Here is a 22,253-nt window from a genome sequence, read left to right on the forward strand (position 1 = left end):
GATGCAGGAACTTAATTAGTTTTTTAGGAAACACTTGTACCGCGAAAATATAGCACGTTAATGTAAACACGCAACACTAGATCAAAACAATTTAAATTAAATCAAAACGAATCAAAACAAAACAAAACTGAGCACCGGCGCCTCCTACGAGTATAGACGTCTACTCTGTACGACTGCTAAACCGATACTGCACAACACAAGTAAACATTGTGCTTAATCATTGTGTATGAAAAATTGTGAAACAGACTAAAGACCAGTTTTTCTCTTTAAATTCGCCTTATATTCACTTAAATGCGACAATATTTAAGATATCTAATACAATCTCATAATTCCCTAGGGCTTCCAAATTGGTTTTTTACTAGGTAATTTTGTATTTAAACTAGAAGCACTTGAATTGCCACTAATTGTACTGCTATGTTTGCTTCTGGTTTTATCATCAGATGTACTATTACCCTGAGGCCTTCTTGTAATCCCCTCAGAAGTTCCTATAGGAGGTTTTGTACTCAGGCGCTTATTCACCTCATCACTGGTTTGCATTTTAACTCCCATATTGTTTTTCCTAAACGATACACTGTTGCTCTTTTTAACTTTTGTTTTCTTCTCATCAGGCTGTTGAATTTTTTCTTTAATTTTTTCAATGCTCTGTTTAATGGTGTCATGTTTTTCTAGGACATTGTAGATATGCCCCCGAAGATGATATATTTGGAAATAGAACTTTTTTGTCATGGTGGACATTATCATTGGGCGATATTGCAGCCCCGATCCGATTGTTATGAGGCTTATTAGGTCTTCTTTGTAGCCGTACATCTGGATGTTTCCAGTTAGGATGCTAAGGATGTCTTTATCTTGGTCTGAAAGTAAGGATAATGTAATTTTATTTATTGAACAGAATGTAATTCCAGAAATGAAACAATAATACTGTGCAACTAAAGGTGCAAAATTAGGTAAATTTATGTTTGTAAAAATACAATTACATTAGTCATTTTAATGCCTTTAATATGCCTTTAAAATAAAAAGTAATACAAAAGCAAATTTCAAGAAGTAATAATAGTAAAAAGTATCAGAATAAGAAAGAGAAAAAATGAACAGCAAGATATTAACTGACCTCCCAACCAAACGAGCAATCTATTGATTAAATTGGATATTTCAGTCATGAAACTTCTGGCAAGAAGTTGTCTATCTTTGAAAATCTTTAAATGCTTTATCTACAATGTTTTGGTAATTTCTCTTAAGAATGTTTTGTACGATAGTATAAAATACAGGTCCAGAAAGTAATCCTGACAAGCCTATATTTTCTTCCTATTTATTACCACATAGAAAACTCTGGTCTTCTAACTTCTTGATGCTTAATTATCGAGTAGAAAACTTATTTTCATCAATTTAATCATCAGCACAGGTTATGTATAGGTACCTTAGGTATGGCCTAAATGTGTGTCAATACATATTTCCTTAATATTTAAATTTATCATTGTATTTTCTTGGGCATTTTAAACAATCTTCTTATTTTATATGTAATAACAAAAAGCTTTAAAAAAACCTTAACTCTATTACCATGGTTTGATGCTAAGACAATCATTGAAAATACCAATTTATTTTTTATAATAATAATTTTACTATGACCAATAGCCAAATTAGGATTATTTGTCACATAATGAAGTACGTTTATTTGAGTGCAAAAAAGCTTGAGGCCGAAAAATGCAATTTTGTAGTGTTATTTGACACTAATCAAAATATGCTTTATAAGAGATAATTTTGTCGACAAAGCTGTATGGGAAGAATGGAATTACCATACATAGGTACAAAAAAAAAACACACATATACAATACACAAATCATACATAAGTATAAAATAGCAACTAAAATAATGCTCAAAAAAGAAAATCTCTTACAGTAAAACTTACGTACTACATACACATTTCTGACAGTGCATAGACAAATATTCGTCAGAAGATATAAAATATATGTCATATGTTAAAAATCTATCTAAAAGAAGTAATTTACTTCATAGTAGCCTCTTGCAACTAACAATTTTTTAACCCTTTTCCTAAAGACTCTATTACTTTGCACTTCCTTAATATCCGCTGGAACATGATTAGAGTAAAGTGCGGCAAAAGCACGCAGTTAATGTTTGAACTCCCCTAGTTTCCACCTTAATTAAAAAAAAAAATAAAAAAACACAAATGGATGAAAGCTTCAAGTCAGTACTATAAAATATCTGATGGAAAAAATTTAAATGTAAATGGTTTTAAAGTTATTAAAAAAAATATGACAAAATGTCAATTGCGTTCTTTTGCCCGAGTAGGGGGGCAAAAGCACGCACCTTGTTTTTAAAATGAAACTTCTTTTTATTGTCAATTTAACATTGCATTTAACAAAAACTAAAAAATATTTCACAACATACGAACTTATAGCTAATAGAAAACAACTTAAACTAAATAACTCCTAAACAAATAATGTTCCAACCTCTGCTAGAGGTAAAGTACTGGAAGTAATAAATAAATCCAGTTTTTAAAAAAGGCCATACCAAGCTATTAAAAACCACAGGCTAATATCAATTTTCAGCATATTTTTAAAGATTGTTAAAAAGGTGCTCTACAAGACTTGTGAGGTTGGACAATTTGTTACTGAAATATTTTTGCTGAATATTTAGTATTTGATTCTTCTCTTCTCAATAAATCCGACATTTTATTGAGGCCAGACTACATCATTTGGAAATTAGGGAAAATTGTCTATGAATAATTTCGTCTTTTTTAACCGGAAGGGAAATGTTGGTGAATGGAAATGAAGTTGAATCTAACCTTTACAATGTCTACATAGTTGCTCCATATTTGCACCATAAAATTTGCTCTTATAATAAAATGATATTTCGATGAGAAAAGCTGCTAGTGGTGATCAGTCTCTTTTGCAGAAATTAATGCAGCATGTAACTGCATGAAGCATTCATGCTTAATTAATCAACTCATCCTAAGTGAACAAGAGACTATTCAAATACATTTTTAATCTCTTCGTATGAAGTTCTTAGGCATACATGTGAATAGTTAGACAGCTTGAAATGCACAGATAGATCACACTTGCTCAGGATTCGGAAAAGCGTACTATGCCCAATTGTAAAATTACAAAAATCAATATAGATAGACTATTTGTGTTCCAAAAAAAAGAATCATTAGCAGTCAAAGGATTATCAGTAGTCGTTTGGTTTAAAATGACAAACTACCGTGAAATTTTCAAGAGGCACAAAATACTGACATTAATATACTAACAAGTACTTACTCTATATATAAAAATAGCTAAATTTATATAAGAACAATAGGCTCTATAACTATACTGCAAGAAATTCCAATGCTTTTACTTTACTAAGGCATAAAATGACACACTACGAAAAGTCTCCCACTGTATTATGCCTGTATCAAAATATATACCAATGATGATCAGAGATCTTAAATTGTTGAACCAATGTATAATCTTGATGAATACTAGGTTTTGCAAAAGTTACCAGTGGCTCATCACACTTTGGATGTAAAAATGTATCAAGAGATTAACCGGCAGTTTCTGCAGATATAACTAGAGGGATTTTGTATTTTAAATGTGAAAGTGGATGAATAAATAAACTAAAGGTTTGTAAAAATATTCTAATAGATAAACATATATACTTAGGTGATATATCCTTGACAATATAACATTGTTCTATTCGTGTGCTGTAAAGTTTCTGGGTCTATACATTAGTGATTTCTTAAAATCTAAAAGCCACATAATTCAGTTGAAATCGGAACTCGTCGGATAAAAGTGCCTGTAATTTTGATTCTATTGGAGGAAAAAAAATAGTGTTTACTTTTTTATGATCTAGAAATATAGAGCTCCAAATTAGTAATTTACAAATTTTTATTTATTTTCTTGCTTAGGACAGGAACGCCTTTAAACTCAAAACTAAATTTTTGTCCAATTTTTTCCATGGGAATTCGATACAGGTCGCCACGGTTCTTTGAATATTATGAAATTTTACCGATCGATTAGAATTCACGTGAGACAGTGCGGTATATGGTTATTCTTAGCATGCGAATAGTACTTTTTTAACGTCCATAGTTTCAGACATATGTGTCTCTTTAAATTTATTAACTTATTCCTATATAAAAATTGTAATAATTTAAGTCAAATTTCTGAACGCTTTGCATAAAAAAGTACCTTTTTTACAAATGAAATGTAAAATTTAGTAGTTTAGTGCTCTTTCGATCAAATATGGAAAAAAAGGGAAAACACATATTAAAGGAATCTATTATCATTGAAATTGTCTCAGTATTTTTACAAATCACAAAATATTTTAATGTTTAAGCTGGGTAATCCTTGATATATTTCTGCATTTTAAAATTCACTGGATGTCATAAAAATAATTTTAAAAGATAGTTGTAGAAAGCTTTTAATATTACCAAAAGTTTTTTCCTTGTAATTTAGCCAAAATATTCCGTGTCGTATATAATAACCCTGTATATTGTTCTTACCACTCATTTCTTTAATTTGCGGGTTGATATCTCTAATAACTAGAAAAAGACCAAAAAATACATTTTTTTGAAACTTGTACTATTGGTGGAATCTATGTTATAAAACTAAATTTGGAATCTTAGGGATATTTCATTTCCACATGAATCGAAATAGAGAGATGCTGTTAATAAATACTCCAATAGCTCAAAAACAACTTAAGTTTTAATTACAAATAGATTATTTGCTTATCATAGTATTTATTACATGAAAAAATTAATCATTCTCAAACGTCATTAATTTTAATATTTTAGAAAATTTAAAAAAAAAAGTAGACTTTAATAAGAAAATTTTGCTCAAAAATGTTTTATAGCAAATCTACAGGGTGCCAAAGTTGGAAAAAAAATTGTGTTTTTCCTTAATAACTTTTAAACACTCTTGTCCTCTTAAATAAAGATGAAGCTAATTAAAAAAAAATTACCAATGGTAACATACAGGGAGATTCAATCTTTCTTTGTCACCAATCTGCGAAGTGACGAGATATTTTGTGACAAAAGTTTAATTTTTAGACCCTCGGTTTAATATAGAAAAAACAGTTGCTTTCGCAAAATTTTGACGTAAAGCACCGTGTTTGAGATATTTCAGTTTAAAAGTTTAAAAACAATCTAAGAGACTAATTTAAAAAAATCGGGAGGGATGCTTGTTGATAAGATAAATAACGAGACAGTCAAGTTGATGCATCTTCTTCTGACACTATCAACAACCCGTTCAAATTCAACGCGTTTTTGTCGCATTTCATTGCAACACACACTAATTCGATTAATTAGTTCGTCTCGAGTATTAATGTTAATACTATAAACATAGATTTTAATGTGCCCCAGACATAAAAGTCAAGGGGCGTAAGGTCAGGGCTTCTGGGCGGCCATATCTTACCGAACCGTACCTTCCGATCCATTTCTCCCCAAAGCATTGATTCAAGGAATTTTGCACAATTCTGCCATTATGGGCTGGGCATCCGTCCATTTGAAACCAAAGTTTCTGTCTAGCGGCTAGGGGGATTTCTTCCAGAAAGTGAAAAGGGTCATTATTTAATAAATTTTAAAACTCATTGGAATTGAGCCGATCAGGAAGTATTACAGGCCCGAAAAGGCGAGCTCTCATTAATCCTAACCATACGTTGACCCTTATCTCATGCTAAAAATGTGAAACAACAGTCGCATGAGGGTTTTCTGTATGCCATATATGGTTATTTCTTAAATTCATTATTCCGGCTCTTGCAACTTATTCAAGTACCACCTACAGAATTGAAGCCTCACCTCACCATCCACTGGCAATAAATCCTGGACTTTTTTCAAATGAAACGGATGCAAATTATTTTTTTAAGAACTCTATGTACAGTGTAATGGTGAATCCTTAATGCAGCACCAATGCGGCGAGTACTTCTTGATCTATCTTCTGTAACAGCTCTCATAATCGCAGGTTCTTGTTCGCAAACCTCGAAAGGAACGAGTTTTCCCACAGCGTCTGAACACTTCTGCAAATGTACTTCTATGGGGTTGGGTTGGTTCTATTAGGAAAACGAAGCGCATACTCCCTTGCTGCCTTCCGCGAGTTTCCATTTGCGACACCGTAAATAAATAAGATGTCCCGATATTCAATGTTTGTGAAACTAAGCATTATTTTTTTAAGCACGTTTAAATCAAATTACTTATTTAACTATACTTTAAGTCGAAGTGAAAACTTAATGACAGTTCTTGTCAAATTGTAAATATCTATGCTTTTGTTATAAAAACAAGTAATACATGGTTTGTGAATTTCCTTCTTTTGCGGATTCATTGCCATTTACTAAAGAAGGAAAACCTGCCTTTTTTCTTAAGGAACGAATATCGCGATATATTATTTGTTTACGGCTTCTCTAATGGAAATTTATGGAGTTGTTGTGTTAGGGAAGATAGATCTACAAGTACTCACCGCATTGGTGCTCAAAAGATCAAGAAATATAAAATTTGAAAATATTAAATTTTTGTGGTTTTCTTTCTTTTGCCCATGATATTGCTGTGAAAACAAATAGCTATCACAAAAGTAAGTATATCATTGGAAAGCATATTAGATGCAGTAGTTTTTGCTGAAAAAAAACAAGTCCCTATTTACCAAATTTTATAAAAACGACAACGAAGAAGATACCACTAATTTTCCACATTTCCCAAATGTTACATTTAACTTCTGATAACACCCGGTATAAAAAATTACTCAAATACTTAAATATACCCATCTTATAGCAAATTTAATTCTCTTTCAGATGGTATATCTAAATTTTATGTGGTGGTAAGAATAACGGAGATATTCTTATTTATATAAATACCAGAACAACTTTTCGAAGAAATGTTATACGACTTTTTTGTTGCAAATGACTTGTATAATCACCTCTTAAAGTTTGGCGGTTTTTATAGTAGACACCCTGTATAATGGGGATAGAGTTAGCGTGACTATACAACACATTGAAATTAAAAACATATAATAAGTAGCACTTTATTTTTAAGAACTCAAGAACATTTAAATTCAGGAAGATTATTAAAAAGCTAAAAACAACAAATAATATTTATATTTTGTTTAAATTAATTCTTTTTCCTTGGCTGGGTTAATTGTGAGCCAATTGGCAAACTACTTGTTAGTCTTCCACCTCTGGAAGGTCCAGCACTAGAGGAGCTTATAGACGTGTGTGATACTTGTTCTGACATAGTCACTCTTGTCCATACGCCCCCTTGAACCTCTCCAGTATATGTTTTACTACTATTTCTCAACACTTTCACTTCATCTCTTGAAATATTTTCTTTCATTCTTGCTCTAGCTGAAGATGGACTATTAGGCACATCATTTATATTGCTATCGCGGCTCTTTTTCGTTGAAAACTGCTTAACGAACCATCGTTTCAGCGACCCTTGTTTCTTAATGTTGTCTTTTTGATGATGGCTCTCATTATCATTGGAAACCAAATGGGAGTGAATAGACCTCACTTGATCGATCACCTTAGTATTCATCACGTGCAACTTGTGGTGGTGTCCGCGATGTTCGTGGGGCACGAAAAAAAATCTCCCCGTCATGGTTGACATGGTCATTGGCTGGCATGCATTTTGTACCCCGCAGAGGCTTATTATGGTGGTTAAATCTTCGGTTTTACCGTGTTGCCGGATGTTTTTCCTCAATTTGGTGAAGATATTCTCCCTATCTGCGAAGAAGAAAATTAGTGGTCAATTATCGGGAGAATTTTTTTTTGCTAAATTTGTTGTTAAGAGATGCATCCCAGCAACCATGCCAACCATGAATTATTAAAGAAACTGCTTAGCGAAGCCACTTAGGGATTTTGTTAATATCAACAAAGTTGGGTTTGGTTGGGTTAAAACTACGAAAAACTTAAGCAAAATATGACTAAATTAAAAGCATTTGAATGATATCACAAATTTAGTAAAATTTCTCTTTCCTTGCCAACCCTGCTTGACATGGCGTCATATAAGGTAAGGTAGGGTAAGTGCAAAAAGCGGGAAAATGCAAGCCACACACAAAGCTAGTATATTTCAACCAGTAAAACCAGCGCCATCTGGTTCCTAACGTGAACCTAAAAGCTCATCATAAAGACCGAATCATTACAGTAATGCATCTAATGTTTATACGTCTTAGGCCCAATACAGACGACGCAACACGATACCTGAGCAATATGTCGCTCACATGTCGCCGCCATATATTTAAATGCAGCTATTCACACGACGCGATACGACATGAAAGGGATACGACAACGTGGCTACAAGTTGCTCGTCAACATTTTTATTTAGTCGCCAGCAAACTGTTGCCTCGCGATATTGTTTTTTTTTGGAAATGGCCGCCGAACGCTACAATAATTTTAAAATTGTCATTGAAGTGGAAAAATTTCCATGTTTATATAACTTCAAACGTTTGGATTATTCAAGGAAGGACATAACCGAAAAAGCGTGGCATGAAATATCAAAAGAAACCAAGTTTTCTGATATGTAACAATTTATTTAATTAATTTAAAAAAAAATTTGCAAACAAATAATGTTTTTTTTAATGCTAATTGAGGTTGTTTTAATATTTTATTTTGGTACAAATACACTAATAACAATATTTATTTTGCCAAGGAAGAGCAACACGTGGTTTTATAAAATAGTTAGTCAAATATTTTCGCAGTATCGTTGGGTCTGAAGTCGGCTGTAAATTAATGTCTTCTTCTTGCAAAAGAATATCGTTTTGCGGTCTATTTGTGGTTCTTGTTGATTCATTTATAGATGTTGTATACTGAGACCCCTCCCGTTTTCGGACAATTATGTAAAATACAAACAGCTTTTATTATATTTCTACAATTTTCTACAACGAATTGGGCTGCTCAATACTTGGAATTTTTCATTCCAAAGTCATCATTCCAAAACTACATTCAATGGTTTTTCTTGCACGACTTAATCTGTCATTGAAAATTCTTTTTTTGTTATCTATTAAAGTCAAAGGATATGGCCTCATCATATACTGCTTTAACGGAAACGCATCATCTCCCACAAAATAAAACGGGAAATCTTGCTGCGAATCATCATGAGGCAAAGGTGAATTTTCCGGTATGTTAAGGCCTTTTCTTTCTAACCAATAATGCATTCGAGATTCTCTAAATATCCCACCATCGTTATTCCTCCCAGCAAATCCAGTTTCCACCATAGTAAACAAACAATCAGCATCACACACTGCCATTAAAACAATTGAATGATATTGTTTATAATTAAAATTGGTTGAGCCAGAATTAGGAAGTTGTTCAATCCGTATATGTTTCCCGTCGATCGCTCCCAAACAGTTTGGTATGTTCCAGACTTCATAAAAACGTTGAGATATATTTTTCCAGTCCTCAGTATTTGGTATTTTCATGTACTCATCTTTCAGTTTTTGCCATATAAGCAGTGTTGTGGCAGTTATAATTTCTGCCACAGTACTGTGTCCTACTTGAAAATATAATGACAAAGAAATGAAGGTGCAACCAGATCCTAGGTATCTGAAACAAAAAGAAGCCATATATAATAATGATAATAATAATAATAATAATAATAATAACGATTAATACATATATTTATTTTTTTCAGATCAAGAATGCAAAGAAGTGGAAAAACATTCGATCAGCATTTGTACGCAGCCTGAAGCCAGTCCCGAGTGGTTCCTCGGTAAAGTCAAAGAAACCATACTATCTTCATGATTATTTCCTATTTATTCTGCCCTATGTCAAACCAATAAATACAACTGAATCACCAGGAAATATTGAAGGCCCACCAAATCCTTCAGAAAGTCAAGTCGCTTTGCAAGTGGATGAGATTGCCGCAAATAACCATGAAGATGAAGAATCACCTGCACCATCAGAAGTGTTATTTAATAATAACTCCGAGAGAGAAAATTCTGTCCCTATTACTTCAAAGTCGACGAAGAACCCACAGTACAACACAACAGGGAAAAAAAACATGTACCATAATTTGGACAAATCATTTTTGGAGTATTTGCAGAATAAGCAAAAAAAACTTGCCCCTACTGATGATAATGAAACTGCTAGAAAATATTTTTTGCTTAGTTTATTACCCGACATTAAAACACTTTACCGATGATCAAATGAGACACTTTAAGCTAGAAGTTCTACACTTGATTGACAACATAAAGAAAAGCTCAGGACCATCTACAATAACAATCCCACTTTCTTCCACTGGCTCAAATAATTACCCATATTCTTCATCAAGAAGTGTTTCTCAATCATCACGACATTCGTTTGGTACAAATGAAATATCTTCAGCTAATAATGGACTATATGGAAATTTCACTTCGGAGGCCCAGTTAGGAATCACTTCACCACCAAATGGATATGAACGGGAAGAACAATCTCTTACCAATCAAACCTTTTGGGAAAACCTTTAAAATCCCAATAACTTTATAATATTTACTATAAATATTTAAAATGTCAAAAAAATTAAACTTTATAAACTAAAGAAATATTTTTTTTACTTACCTAAGTGTTATAAGTAACCTCCTCTGCACTGATACATTCTCTCATCACTGTATTTTGTTTGTGAAGAAAAGGTGCCACAACTCTTAATAATCCTCGAAAACTTTCTTTGGACATCCTATAAAAGGCCTGAAATTTTTTATCAGTCTGCCTTAATTCTCTCGCTGCGATGAACAGTCTTCTCCTTTTGTTATTTCTAATATCAGGATGTACCCAATATTTTCGTCGTCGTCTTCTTCTTCTTCGATTTCGCAAATATAAATAAATAAGCATGTCTTCTTCGTCGCTAGAGTCTTCTTCGCTACTGGACATCTTTAGATAAACTGGCAATTTGGTTTTATGTTCCGATAATATCTCATATCGTATCGCCTCGTCTGGATACTGACACACGTCGGCAACATTCGAGCGACATGTTTCTCGGGTATCGTGTTGATGTCGTGTTGCTTCGTCTGTATTGGGCCTTAGTTTCAAGCTAAGCGCGAGAGACTGCATTAACGCGAAGCACGTGTATTTTTAATTTGCTGGCTTTTGCCGAAAAACTGAAGGTGTGTATTTTATTTTAGGTGAAATAATAGGGTATAAGGGTATTATTTATGAATTGTATTGTTTTAAATAAGTATCGCCAATTATTTTTTGTTTGTTTACATGATTGCACTTGCCTCGTCGAAAATCGACCGTGGGGCAAGTGCAACCACATATTGTAGGGAAAGTGCAATCATTTGATTGTACTTTTTCGATGCGTGTTTTTTGGTTTTAGATGGTTAGAAGCTATAAAAGAAAGACACAACGAGGAACAGCTTATACAAAAGAAGCTATTGCGGCTGCGATTCAGAGCATAAACTCAAACCTATTAGGTTTAAGAGTTGCCTCAAAAAGATACTCTATTCCATACAGTACTTTACAGTGCTATCTGTCTGGTCGTCGTGGCAAAAAAAGCCAAACTGGAGTGTGTTGTACAGCGTTAAAAAAAGAGGATGAAGAATTGCTAGTCGAGTATCTAAAAACTTTAGAAAAAAGTGGTTTTGGTCTTTCACGAAAGGAGCTTTTGGACGTCATTCGGCAGTATGTGAATCGCAGTCAAATTCAAACACCCTTTAAAAACGGACGTCCTGGCAAAGACTGGTTTATTCTTTTTAGACGGCGTCATCATCTAGCAATAAAAAAACCGCAGTCGGTTAAATACGTTCGAAAAAAGCAAACCGATCCGTTTATTATAAATGAATATTTCAATTTACTTGAGGGAACCCTTCAACGGTTAAATTTGGCTGACAAACCACATCTCATATGGAATTTGGATGAAACGAGTATATGTACAGGGTGGCCAGATAAGAATGCAAAGTGCTGTATTTTGGAAACTATTCGTCGTAGAGACTTGCGGTAAAAAACTTTATTACTAAAATGGCCAAAAGAATATCGTGGAAAATATTTTCAGATTTCCAAGATGGTCGCCAGGGAGCGTAACCGCCATCTTAAACTTTTTAAGTGATTTTTCACTGAAATCTACTCAGTAAATTTTACGAAAAAATATACGCTTTTTAAAGCTCAGCTCTACTCAAATTATTTTTGTTTAACACTTTGTGACGTATCTATTAAAATAAAGTGGCGGGGGGTAATTCAATGTTTTTTTAAAATAAACAGCTGTAACTCCTAAACGACTGAACGGATTTTAACAAATTTGGTCTCGTTGGAAAAACATTTATTGCTACATCAAATCCGTCTTATCTGTGATATATCTAGTGCTTAGTAATGCCTCTAGAGTGCGTTTTTTCATCTATTAACAATTACAATAACAAAATTGCAAAATTCTCTAAAAAACTAAATGCAATAACATGACTTTTTTTTCATAAAAATGTAGTGAAATGATAGCTAAATAGGCCAGTGAAAACCGATATCTTATTCGTAGCCTGAAATATCGAAGAAAGAATATCTAGTTATCATATAATTTTAATAAGACGCTATTACACCAATATTTATCTTTTTTCAAGGTTCAATGATAAAATGTTTTAATTTAATCATTTTTAAATATTCTTTGTTCAAAAAGTTTTTAAAAAAACGCGTATGGGCATAATAACAAAAATGACCGATTTTGAAATAAAAGTAATGCTTCCTTAAATGCTCGAACAGTCTTCCATCAAACTTAATGCATTGTTGGAGCCGCTTATGTGTGCACATTACAGCAGCTTCAATTTCTGCTCTCGACAGGCTGTAAATGGCTTCTTATATTCCTATTTTTATGTCGTCTCTAGTTGTTGGTTGAATTTGGTAAACAATATCTTTTAACCGACCCGATAGGTATAATTCCAAACAGGTGAGGTCTGGGAAGGAAATAGACTTCCTCGGCCAATCCACCTTTGTTGAAATCTTAAATCTACATGTTCTTGCACATTTCATGATAAATGTGCTGGGCAACCGTCTAGTTGCAAAAACATATTTTGTCGTAAATGCAGGGGTATATCTTCTAATAAAAAAGGCAAATGGTTCACCAGAAAATCAAGAAATACGGCACCTTTTAGTGGTTGATCAAAGAAATAGGGACCTATAATAGTTTCGCCCAGAATGCCACACCACACATTGAGACTCCAATGGCCTTGATGTTGGACCTCCCGCAACCAGTGAGGATTGTTGTCACACCATTAATGCATATTATGAAAATTAATGTTTCCATCACTCCTAAAAGTGACCTCATCTGTCCAAAGAATTTCGGATAAAAATTCTTTATTTTCCCTAATGCTGCCCAACATCCAATGACAATAATCTAACCGTCGGTCAAAGTCTCCGTGATTCAAGGTTTGATATAAAACCATATGATATGGGCGCAGTCTAAAAATTTGAAAAAACACATTGCGAAATATATAAAGTAGTATTTTTTGTGACATAAAAATTTAGTTGTATCCTTTAAAATGTTTAGAATAGAGTGAATAAGACATTGCTCTGATACTAACGTGGGGATTGAATTCCACGTATGCTAAGACATTAATAATATTGTCTTCCCTTGTTCTAGCCGAGTTCTTCGCAACTGAGGTCGAAAGCTGCCAGTATTACGCAAATTTCGCACTAAACGCGGAAAAATTCTCGCATTGCGTAAACGCCGATTTGGATATCGAGGTCTGTATACCCTTTGAGCCAATGCCGCATTTTGAAGACATTCAAAATATACCGCAATCATATCGGCTTCATCATTAGTAAAAGGCATTTTAATAGTTTTAACGCTTTACTTATGTGTGCAACGAACACAAATTGCACTGCCTAATTTTAATATTTATTAACAAGTTAATTTTAGGCATTTCTTTTTTCCTCCATGGCCTACTCTTCAATATTCTGCCTACCTTGCACTTGCATTTTATATGCATTGATTATTATTATGCCCCTACGCGTTTTTTTTTTTAATTTTTGAACAAAGAATATTTTAATTATTTAAAAATTATTAAATTAAGACATTTTATCATTGAACCTTGGAAAAAGACAAATAAATAACAATAAATATCGGTGTAATAGCGTCTTATTAAAATTATATGATAACTAAATATTCTTTCTTCGATATTTTAGGCTACGAATAAGATATCGAGATGCGATTTTCACTGTCCTATTAAGCTATCATTTCACTACATTTTTATGAAAAAAAAGTCATTATTGCATTGCATTTTTTAGAGAATTTTGCAATTTTCTGTTAATAGATCAAAAAACGCGCTCTAGCGGCATTACTAAGCACTAGATATATCACAGTAAGACGGATTTGATGTAGCAATAAATGTTTTTTCCAACGAGACCAAGTTTGTTCCGTCCGTTCAGTCGTTTAGGAGTTACAGCTGTTTATTTTAAAAAAACATTGAATTACCTCTCGCCACTTTATTTTAATAGATACGTCACAAAGTGTTAAACAAAAATTATTTGAGTAGAGCTGAGCTTTAAAAAGCGTATATTTTTTCGTAACATTTACTGGGTAGATTTCAGTGAAAGATCACTTATAAAGTTTAAGATGGCGATTACGGCCCCTGGCGACCATCTTGGATTATGTTTACCACTTTATTCGTAAAATTTTTTACCGCAAGTCTCTACGACGAATAGTTTCCAAAATACAGCACTTATCTGGCGCATTCTTATCTGGCCACCCTGTACAGATCCTAGCAAAACGAAAGTTGTAGGAGAAAAGGGAAAACCGTCGTCTAGAATTACTGGAGGAACCGTAAAAGAAAACTTTACGTGTTTGGTAGCTGCTAATGCTAGTGGTGAAAAGGCACCACCTTTATCCGTAATTTTTAAGGGCTTAAACTTATGGTCCTGAAAGTACGGATAATAAATGCCCCAACATGACTTTTGCTGCTAGTAAAAATGGCTGGATAAACTGCGAAATCTTTATTAACTTTTTAAAGAATAATTTGGTTACCACATTCACTGAAGAGAGACCTGTACTGCTGATATACGACGGACATGCAACGCATATTATCGAAGAAGTTGTACAGTTTGCAAAAACTCAAAATATTGAAATTCTAAAATTACCAGCCCATACAAGCCATTTGTTGCAACCCCTAGACCTTTCTGTTTTTAAATCAGTTAAAGTATCTTGGGATGAAAGTTTGTGTGTTTGGCAACGAAAGAATCCAGGAAGGCGTTTTTCAAAACGGGAGGAAAGATTTGGGCCAATTTGGAAACAAACATTATTAAAAGCGGATTTCGACAAGGAGGAATTTTACCATTTAATAGGAATGTTATAACCCCTGACACGTATGATCGTGATATATGGTTAAAATACCAACAATTTCAGCATCAAAACAATAATAAGCCATCAGTATCAGATGAACCTACAGACATTATAACCGAAAAAACACCGGAGCAAAGTGACTCATGTTTTAAAAATATTTTATTGGAATAAATCGGAAAATCCTCAAGCGATTAGACCGCGAAAAAAAAATTCAGCAGGTGCTGAAGTTTAATTCTCGAAAGTCGTTATCGAGCACAACGATGTTCCAAACACTAGTGGAATGAACAAATGGAAACCTAAAAAAAACAGGAAGACAAGTTCAAGTTATGAATCTTCAGATTACGAAGAGCCAACATATATTGACACCGAGGATGACATAGATTTGAAATAAAATAGTTCCAGAGAAAGCCTCTCAAGATTTTGTGATGTACAGGAAATTACTGAAGAATCTAATGGCTCAGAAAACATACCTTTGAGCGAATTAAAAAACCTATCAGATAAGGATCAGCCTAAAGATCTAGCTGTAGGCACAAAAGTGGCATTCAAATCTTGAAGTTGTGAGAAAATATACGTTGGCTTAGTGACCGAAATAATTGAGCCATTTAAAATGTGTGACTGTTCATTTATGAAAGCTGCTGTAGGGCAAAAATATCCCAAAAATACTTTTATTTTCGCAGACGTAGAAGGCAAATCAGTGGTGTATAAGTATGAAGTTTTGGAAAATTTAAATAGACCGGTGGTCAGACGAGGACGGGTTTTTTTTTGTACTTTTTCTCAAATTTCCGCTTATTTGTTACATTCCTTTGGTTTAAATAAAAAATATGCTTAAATTTAAAAATATTGGTTCCTTTTTTCTGATGGTACGCATTTTATATTAAAGATATATCGAAAATATAATTTCTTCCGATTTTTTAAGCTTATTAGAAATATGATGCTCTTTCCCGTTCTTTTTTATAATACGATTTAACTTCTTATTTTATGTCCGATTGCACTTTCCCCCTCCGGTTGGGAAAGAGCAATCACCTGCAACTAAAAATATATATTATTATTTTTACCAAAATTTGTAAAAGTCTTTATATTTTTAATACTATATCTTTATAGGAAACTCCTGAACAAGTTCGCAAACAAAAATTAATTCGGCAATGTATATAGGGTAATTCGAGGATAGATGGCGCAGAAGGTGAGATGGCGCAATGGTTTTACAGCGGTTTATGGTTTTAGATTTCGGTTCGATATTTTTTTAAACCATGTGCAGGAACGGCTCTGAATGTATTGGACGTGGTGTTTTACGAGGGCTTACGCATATGTATGGGATGTATGCGCTCTACGCCCAGAGTGGCATTGTTAGCGGAAGCATCTATGATAGACCTAGAATACAGGAGAAAACTACTGGCTTTCAAACTAATTTCGAAATTTTTATTAATTACAAATCACCCTATTATTCAAATCATAAATAATATTAGATCTAAAATAATACATAGACCTGAGTTTTGGAATAACAATAAAACTCCATATCTAGTGACTGCATTTCAAAGCTACAGACCATACATAACCTTACTCTATAGAGGAGAAAAATTTCCATGTTACGAAATCCCCTTAAACATTCTAAGTGGGTCTCTAAAAATTATAAAATGTAACTTAAAAAAGGGAGATATCATGACAGGAAATAAATTTATAGACGAAACCAACAACTTAAAAATCCACTATACATTTATTTATTCTGATGCTTTAAAAAAGGGCAACAGGGTGGGATTTGGCATATCTATCCCATCCTTGAACTATAGATTCTCGTCACGTTTGCCGGATAACCTTAATATTTATAAGGCCGAAATAATTGCTATTCATGATGCTGTAGAAACCGCTATCAAGCAACAAATCAAGAGAGCAATAATATTTTCAGACTCAAAAGGTGCAATTACAAAGCTCAGTGGCTCTTTTTTTACAGCAAATTCTGAATATTGGGTTCTTAAAACTAAAAGATTAATTGCCATGACTAACAACAATGGCTATGATATTAGACTGTCTTGGATCCCAGGTCATTCAGATATACCAGGCAATGATGAGGCAGAGATTCTGGCCAAAGTGGGAACTGATTTAAACATCCCTAGAAGAATGCTCTATGATATTCAGGATATATTCAACATTTTAAAGCAGGAAATAATAAATACATTTAGGGACAAGTGGAAAATTTTAGTTAGTGTTAAACCATCATCGCAGATATGCTAGGGTACAACCCACATTTACCAACAAAAAATGGTTTGCTAACTTGAACTATAAAGACAGAAGACATATCACAACAATTATTAGAATGCGTACAGGACATTGCTTGACTAACTCCCACCTTTATCGAATTAACATAAAAGATAACCCTTTGTGTAATTGTGGTTTATGGGACGACTTGGACCATATTTTCTTTGAGTGCCCAATTAATCGCGTTATTAATTTTTGACCTATATAAGATCTTTGTATTAAAGAAATGAAAGAAAACATTTTATCTGCTCCGGACGATGAAACAATAGAGATAATCATGCGATTCATAAACATTAACCAGATTAAAATCTAAAGCTCAACTTTCCAATAACCTTGAATTGTCCTATAATCCTACCTTAATTGCTTGTTTTAGTGCATTGGTGTGGTCATATATTCCCTCTGTTGTATCACTAATATTCCTCCTGTTTTACAGCCTTAGATAGAAACAGAATACGCCTAGAGGCCCGATCATAAGTTGTATTTCCTTATCAAAGAGTTACAGTGCAGCAAAGTATCCTGAGACTCCTACATGGTCCAGAGCCAGATAAAGTAGGATCTCACACAAATCGGGCTGGCAATTGCCTTGCAGCAGAGCCATCAAGTCAACAAGACAAGACAAGGTTTTACAGCGCCGCCGCTAACGTTAAAGGCTGTGCTCTGAGGTACTTCAGTTCATATCAGGCATGTCACCGCACTGTTTGTGTTCATCGGTTAAATGTCTAGTTAAATATCAATTTATACGTGATCCGTATAGTGCAAAAATATTTGTCGGAATTCCTTCTTTGTGCTAGTGAGCTTTAAATTTAACAATAATTTCATTCACAATATCGTGTCAGCTAAGTAAAAACATTTAAGTTTTGTTGTATAACCTCAAAATAGCGCATATTTCAAAACGTGTTTGGTTTTTGAGGTGCGCCATCTCTCCTCTCGCAACGAGGATAGATGGTTCACTTATTTTTGAGGGGAGATGGCTCATTAATATTTATTTTTCTTTTCAGTATGCCCACCAAATACAAGCGTACTGGAAGTTGTTGCAGGGCTAGTTGGACCGAACAACAGTTAGCCGACGCCATTCAAACCGTTAATGAAAATAGAATGGGAGTTAATGAGGCTGCTCGTAATTTTGGGGTAACGGCAACCACTCTACGAAAAAGAAAATTGGCAGATAATATAAAGAAAGGTCCTCTTGGATCCTCCTCCACGTTAGGCGAAGCTGCTGAAAAAAAGTTGGCCACACATATCCTAAAACTTCAAAAAAATGCATTTTCTCCTACTCGAACTGATGTGCGAAGTATGGCTTTTAGATTGGCCGAACAGCTGGGTATTAAACATAATTTTAATAAGGAATTGAGATTAGCTGGTTATCCGTGGCTGTAGTTATTTCTGCAGAGAAACCCAAGGCTGTTAGTGAGAAAAGCAGAAGGGGTCTCCATTAATCGATCCTTGGGTATGAACAAAAAAGATGTTGAGACTTACTTTCAGCTGCTAGAAAATGCTATGACCGAGAATGATCTTATGAATAAACCTGGACACATCTACAATATGGATGAGACGGGTTTACAACTTAATAATAGGCCGGGGCATGTTATTGTTAGGAAAGGATCTAAAAACATCGCAAGTATCAGCTCCGGGGAAAAGGAAGAAACCATTACGGTTATAGCCTGTTGTAATGCGGAAGGCGTTTTTCTTCCCCCAACCTGCGTCATGAAAGGTTCGAGGATGGGATGCGTCCGGGATCCTTGGTTTATATGTCAGAAAGATCGGCTTATGTCAACAGTGACATATTTTTTCAGTGGCTCAAAGATCAGTTCGTTCCGAGAAAGCCGACAGGGACGGTGTTGTTACTGCTTGATGGTCATGCTTCAAACTGCAATAACGTTGAGATGCTTGATTACTGTATTGAACACAACATCATACTGCTTTGCTTGCCAAGTCATACGACGCAATTTTTACAACCACTAGACAGATGTTTTTTTAGATCGTTAAAATTAAACTACTACTCAGCTTGCAGTTTATATATTAAAAATAATCCAGGACGAAAGCTCACTAGATTACAATTTGGAAAGTTACTTGCTGAAGGATGGAACAAGTCTGCAACTGTAAATAATGGAACTTCGGCATTCAAGGCTATGGGAATTATGCCATTTAATCCTTCTGCTATCCCAGATGACGCCTATTTGACTGAAAATAGTATCGTACTTGAGGCTCCCATTGCAGGTGAAAGTAAAAATTCCAGATGGTAGTTGTCAAAGTTTTACCAAAGCTTTATCTGATGATAATCAACATGCTTGTTGTAGTTGGCAGACTGAAGATGATTCTGTACCAGAAAAACAAAATGAATCGGTTACAGAAACTAATGCAAATACTCCCGTCAAAAGTACCCCTGGAAAAATGCTAGATATAATCTCACCCGTTCCAGTTGTTTCGGCTAACATTAATTCGGTTCGCAAAAGGAGCAAGCAGCTGGCAGAAATTTTAACTACAGAGACCAGAATTGGCGAAAAAAAGAACAAAGCGTCTAAAAAAACACAGAAAGAAATAAAGACCAGTAAATTAAAACCAGTTTTGAAGAAGCCAAAAGTGACCAAAAAGAAAATTGAGAAAGCTGCCAAAAGCGACTCATCCTCAGACGAAGAACTAGAGCCACCGACATTGGATGACTCTTCAGATAATATGGACGACGATGACCAAGCTTGCACCAGTTGTGGCGAAATATATTCCCAAACCACAAAATCTGACGACTGGGTTAATTGCTTGCGTTGCTCCAAATGGTTTCACGATTCCTGCTCCAACTTTTGCCACGACTGTGGTGTGGTTGTATGCAAAACAAAGTGACATTTTATTTATTATTTATTTAATATATCAACGGGCTTTGGCCCAATATTACAAAAAAAATATAAGAATAATAATTGGATGATTAAACTAACCTAACCCAACATACAATTAAAGCTTAGAATATAAAGATTACCTATAACTTGGAACAATCAGTTCAGAGAGAAAAAAAAAAAGAAAAAGACAATACTTATAGTTAACACAAAGGAACAATTACCATCACAATTCACAACACCTTATAGTTCTAGTTTAAGACAGCATTATCAATTAATAAGATTTAATTTCTTAATGAACCCTGTGCGCCCCTCAAAGCAATCAATTACATCAGAATACTGATTAGCCAGCCTAACAGTCCTTGCCAGAAAAGAATTGTGACCATAATTTGTGCGGTGTGTTTGGCTGTAAAAAGAAGTAACTTGCCTTGTTGACCTAGGTGGAACATAAAGACCTATTTTATTAAGAAGTGCAGGACAAAAGCTTTGAGAGCGAAGGAAGTTGTAAAATACTTTCAAATCTTTATGTCTACGACGAGTTTCAAGACTTCTCAAATTCAATGAGGCTTCCATTTGCTGATAGTCCAACTCATCCTGATAATTTATAGGTATTCCATTTTGCTTAAAGGCAATATATCTTAAGAATTTATGTTGTACACTTTCAATCTTATGAATATGATTATTATAGTATGGAGACCAAACACAGGAACTGAATTCTAGATGAGGACGCACAAGTGCACAATAGAGCAAACAAATATATGAAATATTATAAAAGTCCCTTGAGCACCTCTTGATAAATCCAAGCATCTGCAGAGACTTGGTAACTGCCTCCGAAATGTGCGGAATATAACTTAAAAGGCTATCCAGTGTCACACCTAGATCCTTAATATGAGAGACAGATTTCAATATGGTGTTACCAACAAAATAGGAGTGGTTTACGGGGTCTCTATTTCTTTTAAAGGACATTGAGTAACACTTTCCAGCATTAAGATCCATACCATTTGTTGTACACCAATCAACAAGCCCATCCAAATCCGATTGGAGTCTGAACCGAACAGTCCTCCAGAGATGAGACTCTAAGGAAGAATTTTAAATCATCTGCAAAAAGAAAAAAGAAGCTGTACTGAAAGCATGTTGATATATCATTAATGTAGAGGTTAAATAACAAAGGCCCTAAGTGGGATCCTTGTAGGACACCAGACAGCACCAAAATCTCCCGAGACTCAAAGCCCAGAACTCTAACGAGCTGCGTTCGACCCACCAGGTAGGACTCAAGCCATTTCAGCAGTGGATCCCCAATCCCTGATCTTTTCAACTTAAAGATTAAAAGCCTGTGATTAACCCTGTCGAAAGCCTTGGAGAAGTCGGTATACAAAGAGTGCACTTGATACCCCCTCTCCAAGGACTCAGACAGAAAATCAGTAAAGGATAGAATATTCAGTTCCGTAGAACGTCCTGCAATAAAACCAAATTGTTCATCTAATAATTGGCCCTGAAGAAAAGATGTAAGGACAACACAAACAAACATCTCAAACAATTTAGGAATTGTACTAAGAATACTGATTGGTCTATAATTCTGAACCTGCGAGCTGTCTCCAGCTTTAGGGATAGGTATGATAAAACTGGTCTTCCAGTAGTCTGGAAAAATACCGGAAGTTAAAGACAAGTTGAAAATAATAAATAGAGGCCTCGCCAATAAAAAACTACACTGCCTTAGAAAAACCGGTGGTAAACCATCAAGTCCAGGACCCTTAGTCACATCCAGTCTGGACAGTTCGGTGTAGATATCTGAAATTGATATTTTAAGACTAGAGAGTTGAAAATGGTTAGAAGTCAAATCTTGAGGAATAATGCACTGTTTGTCAGTGTACATTTCTGAAAAATATTCTGCAAATAAGTGCACAATCCCCTTACCTGAAGAGCAGGTAGTACCATTGTAAGAAATCACTCTAAGAATTGCAGAGCTGCCCTTTCTG

At 34.4% G+C, this 22,253-nt stretch overlaps 1 protein-coding gene across 2 annotated transcripts in view; it reads right to left on the reverse strand.

Annotated features, from left to right (window-relative positions):
- Positions 1–257: 257 nt before the first annotated feature.
- LOC126745772 (uncharacterized) overlaps positions 258–22,253 on the reverse strand; it is a 36,817-nt gene continuing 14,821 nt past the window's right edge. The window contains exon 4 of one of the 2 annotated variants that reach the window (XM_050453772.1): positions 258–851. In XM_050453772.1, the coding sequence (XP_050309729.1) occupies positions 334–851 (518 nt within the window). In that variant the 3' untranslated portion in view covers positions 258–333. Of the gene's footprint in view, positions 852–6,982; positions 7,696–22,253 lie in introns of those variants that run through there. The other variant, XM_050453764.1, reaches the window with a different exon arrangement.

This window comes from Anthonomus grandis, chromosome 1, assembly GCF_022605725.1.
Source record: "Anthonomus grandis grandis chromosome 1, icAntGran1.3, whole genome shotgun sequence".
In the NCBI taxonomy this organism is placed as follows: Eukaryota; Metazoa; Arthropoda; class Insecta; order Coleoptera; family Curculionidae; genus Anthonomus; species Anthonomus grandis.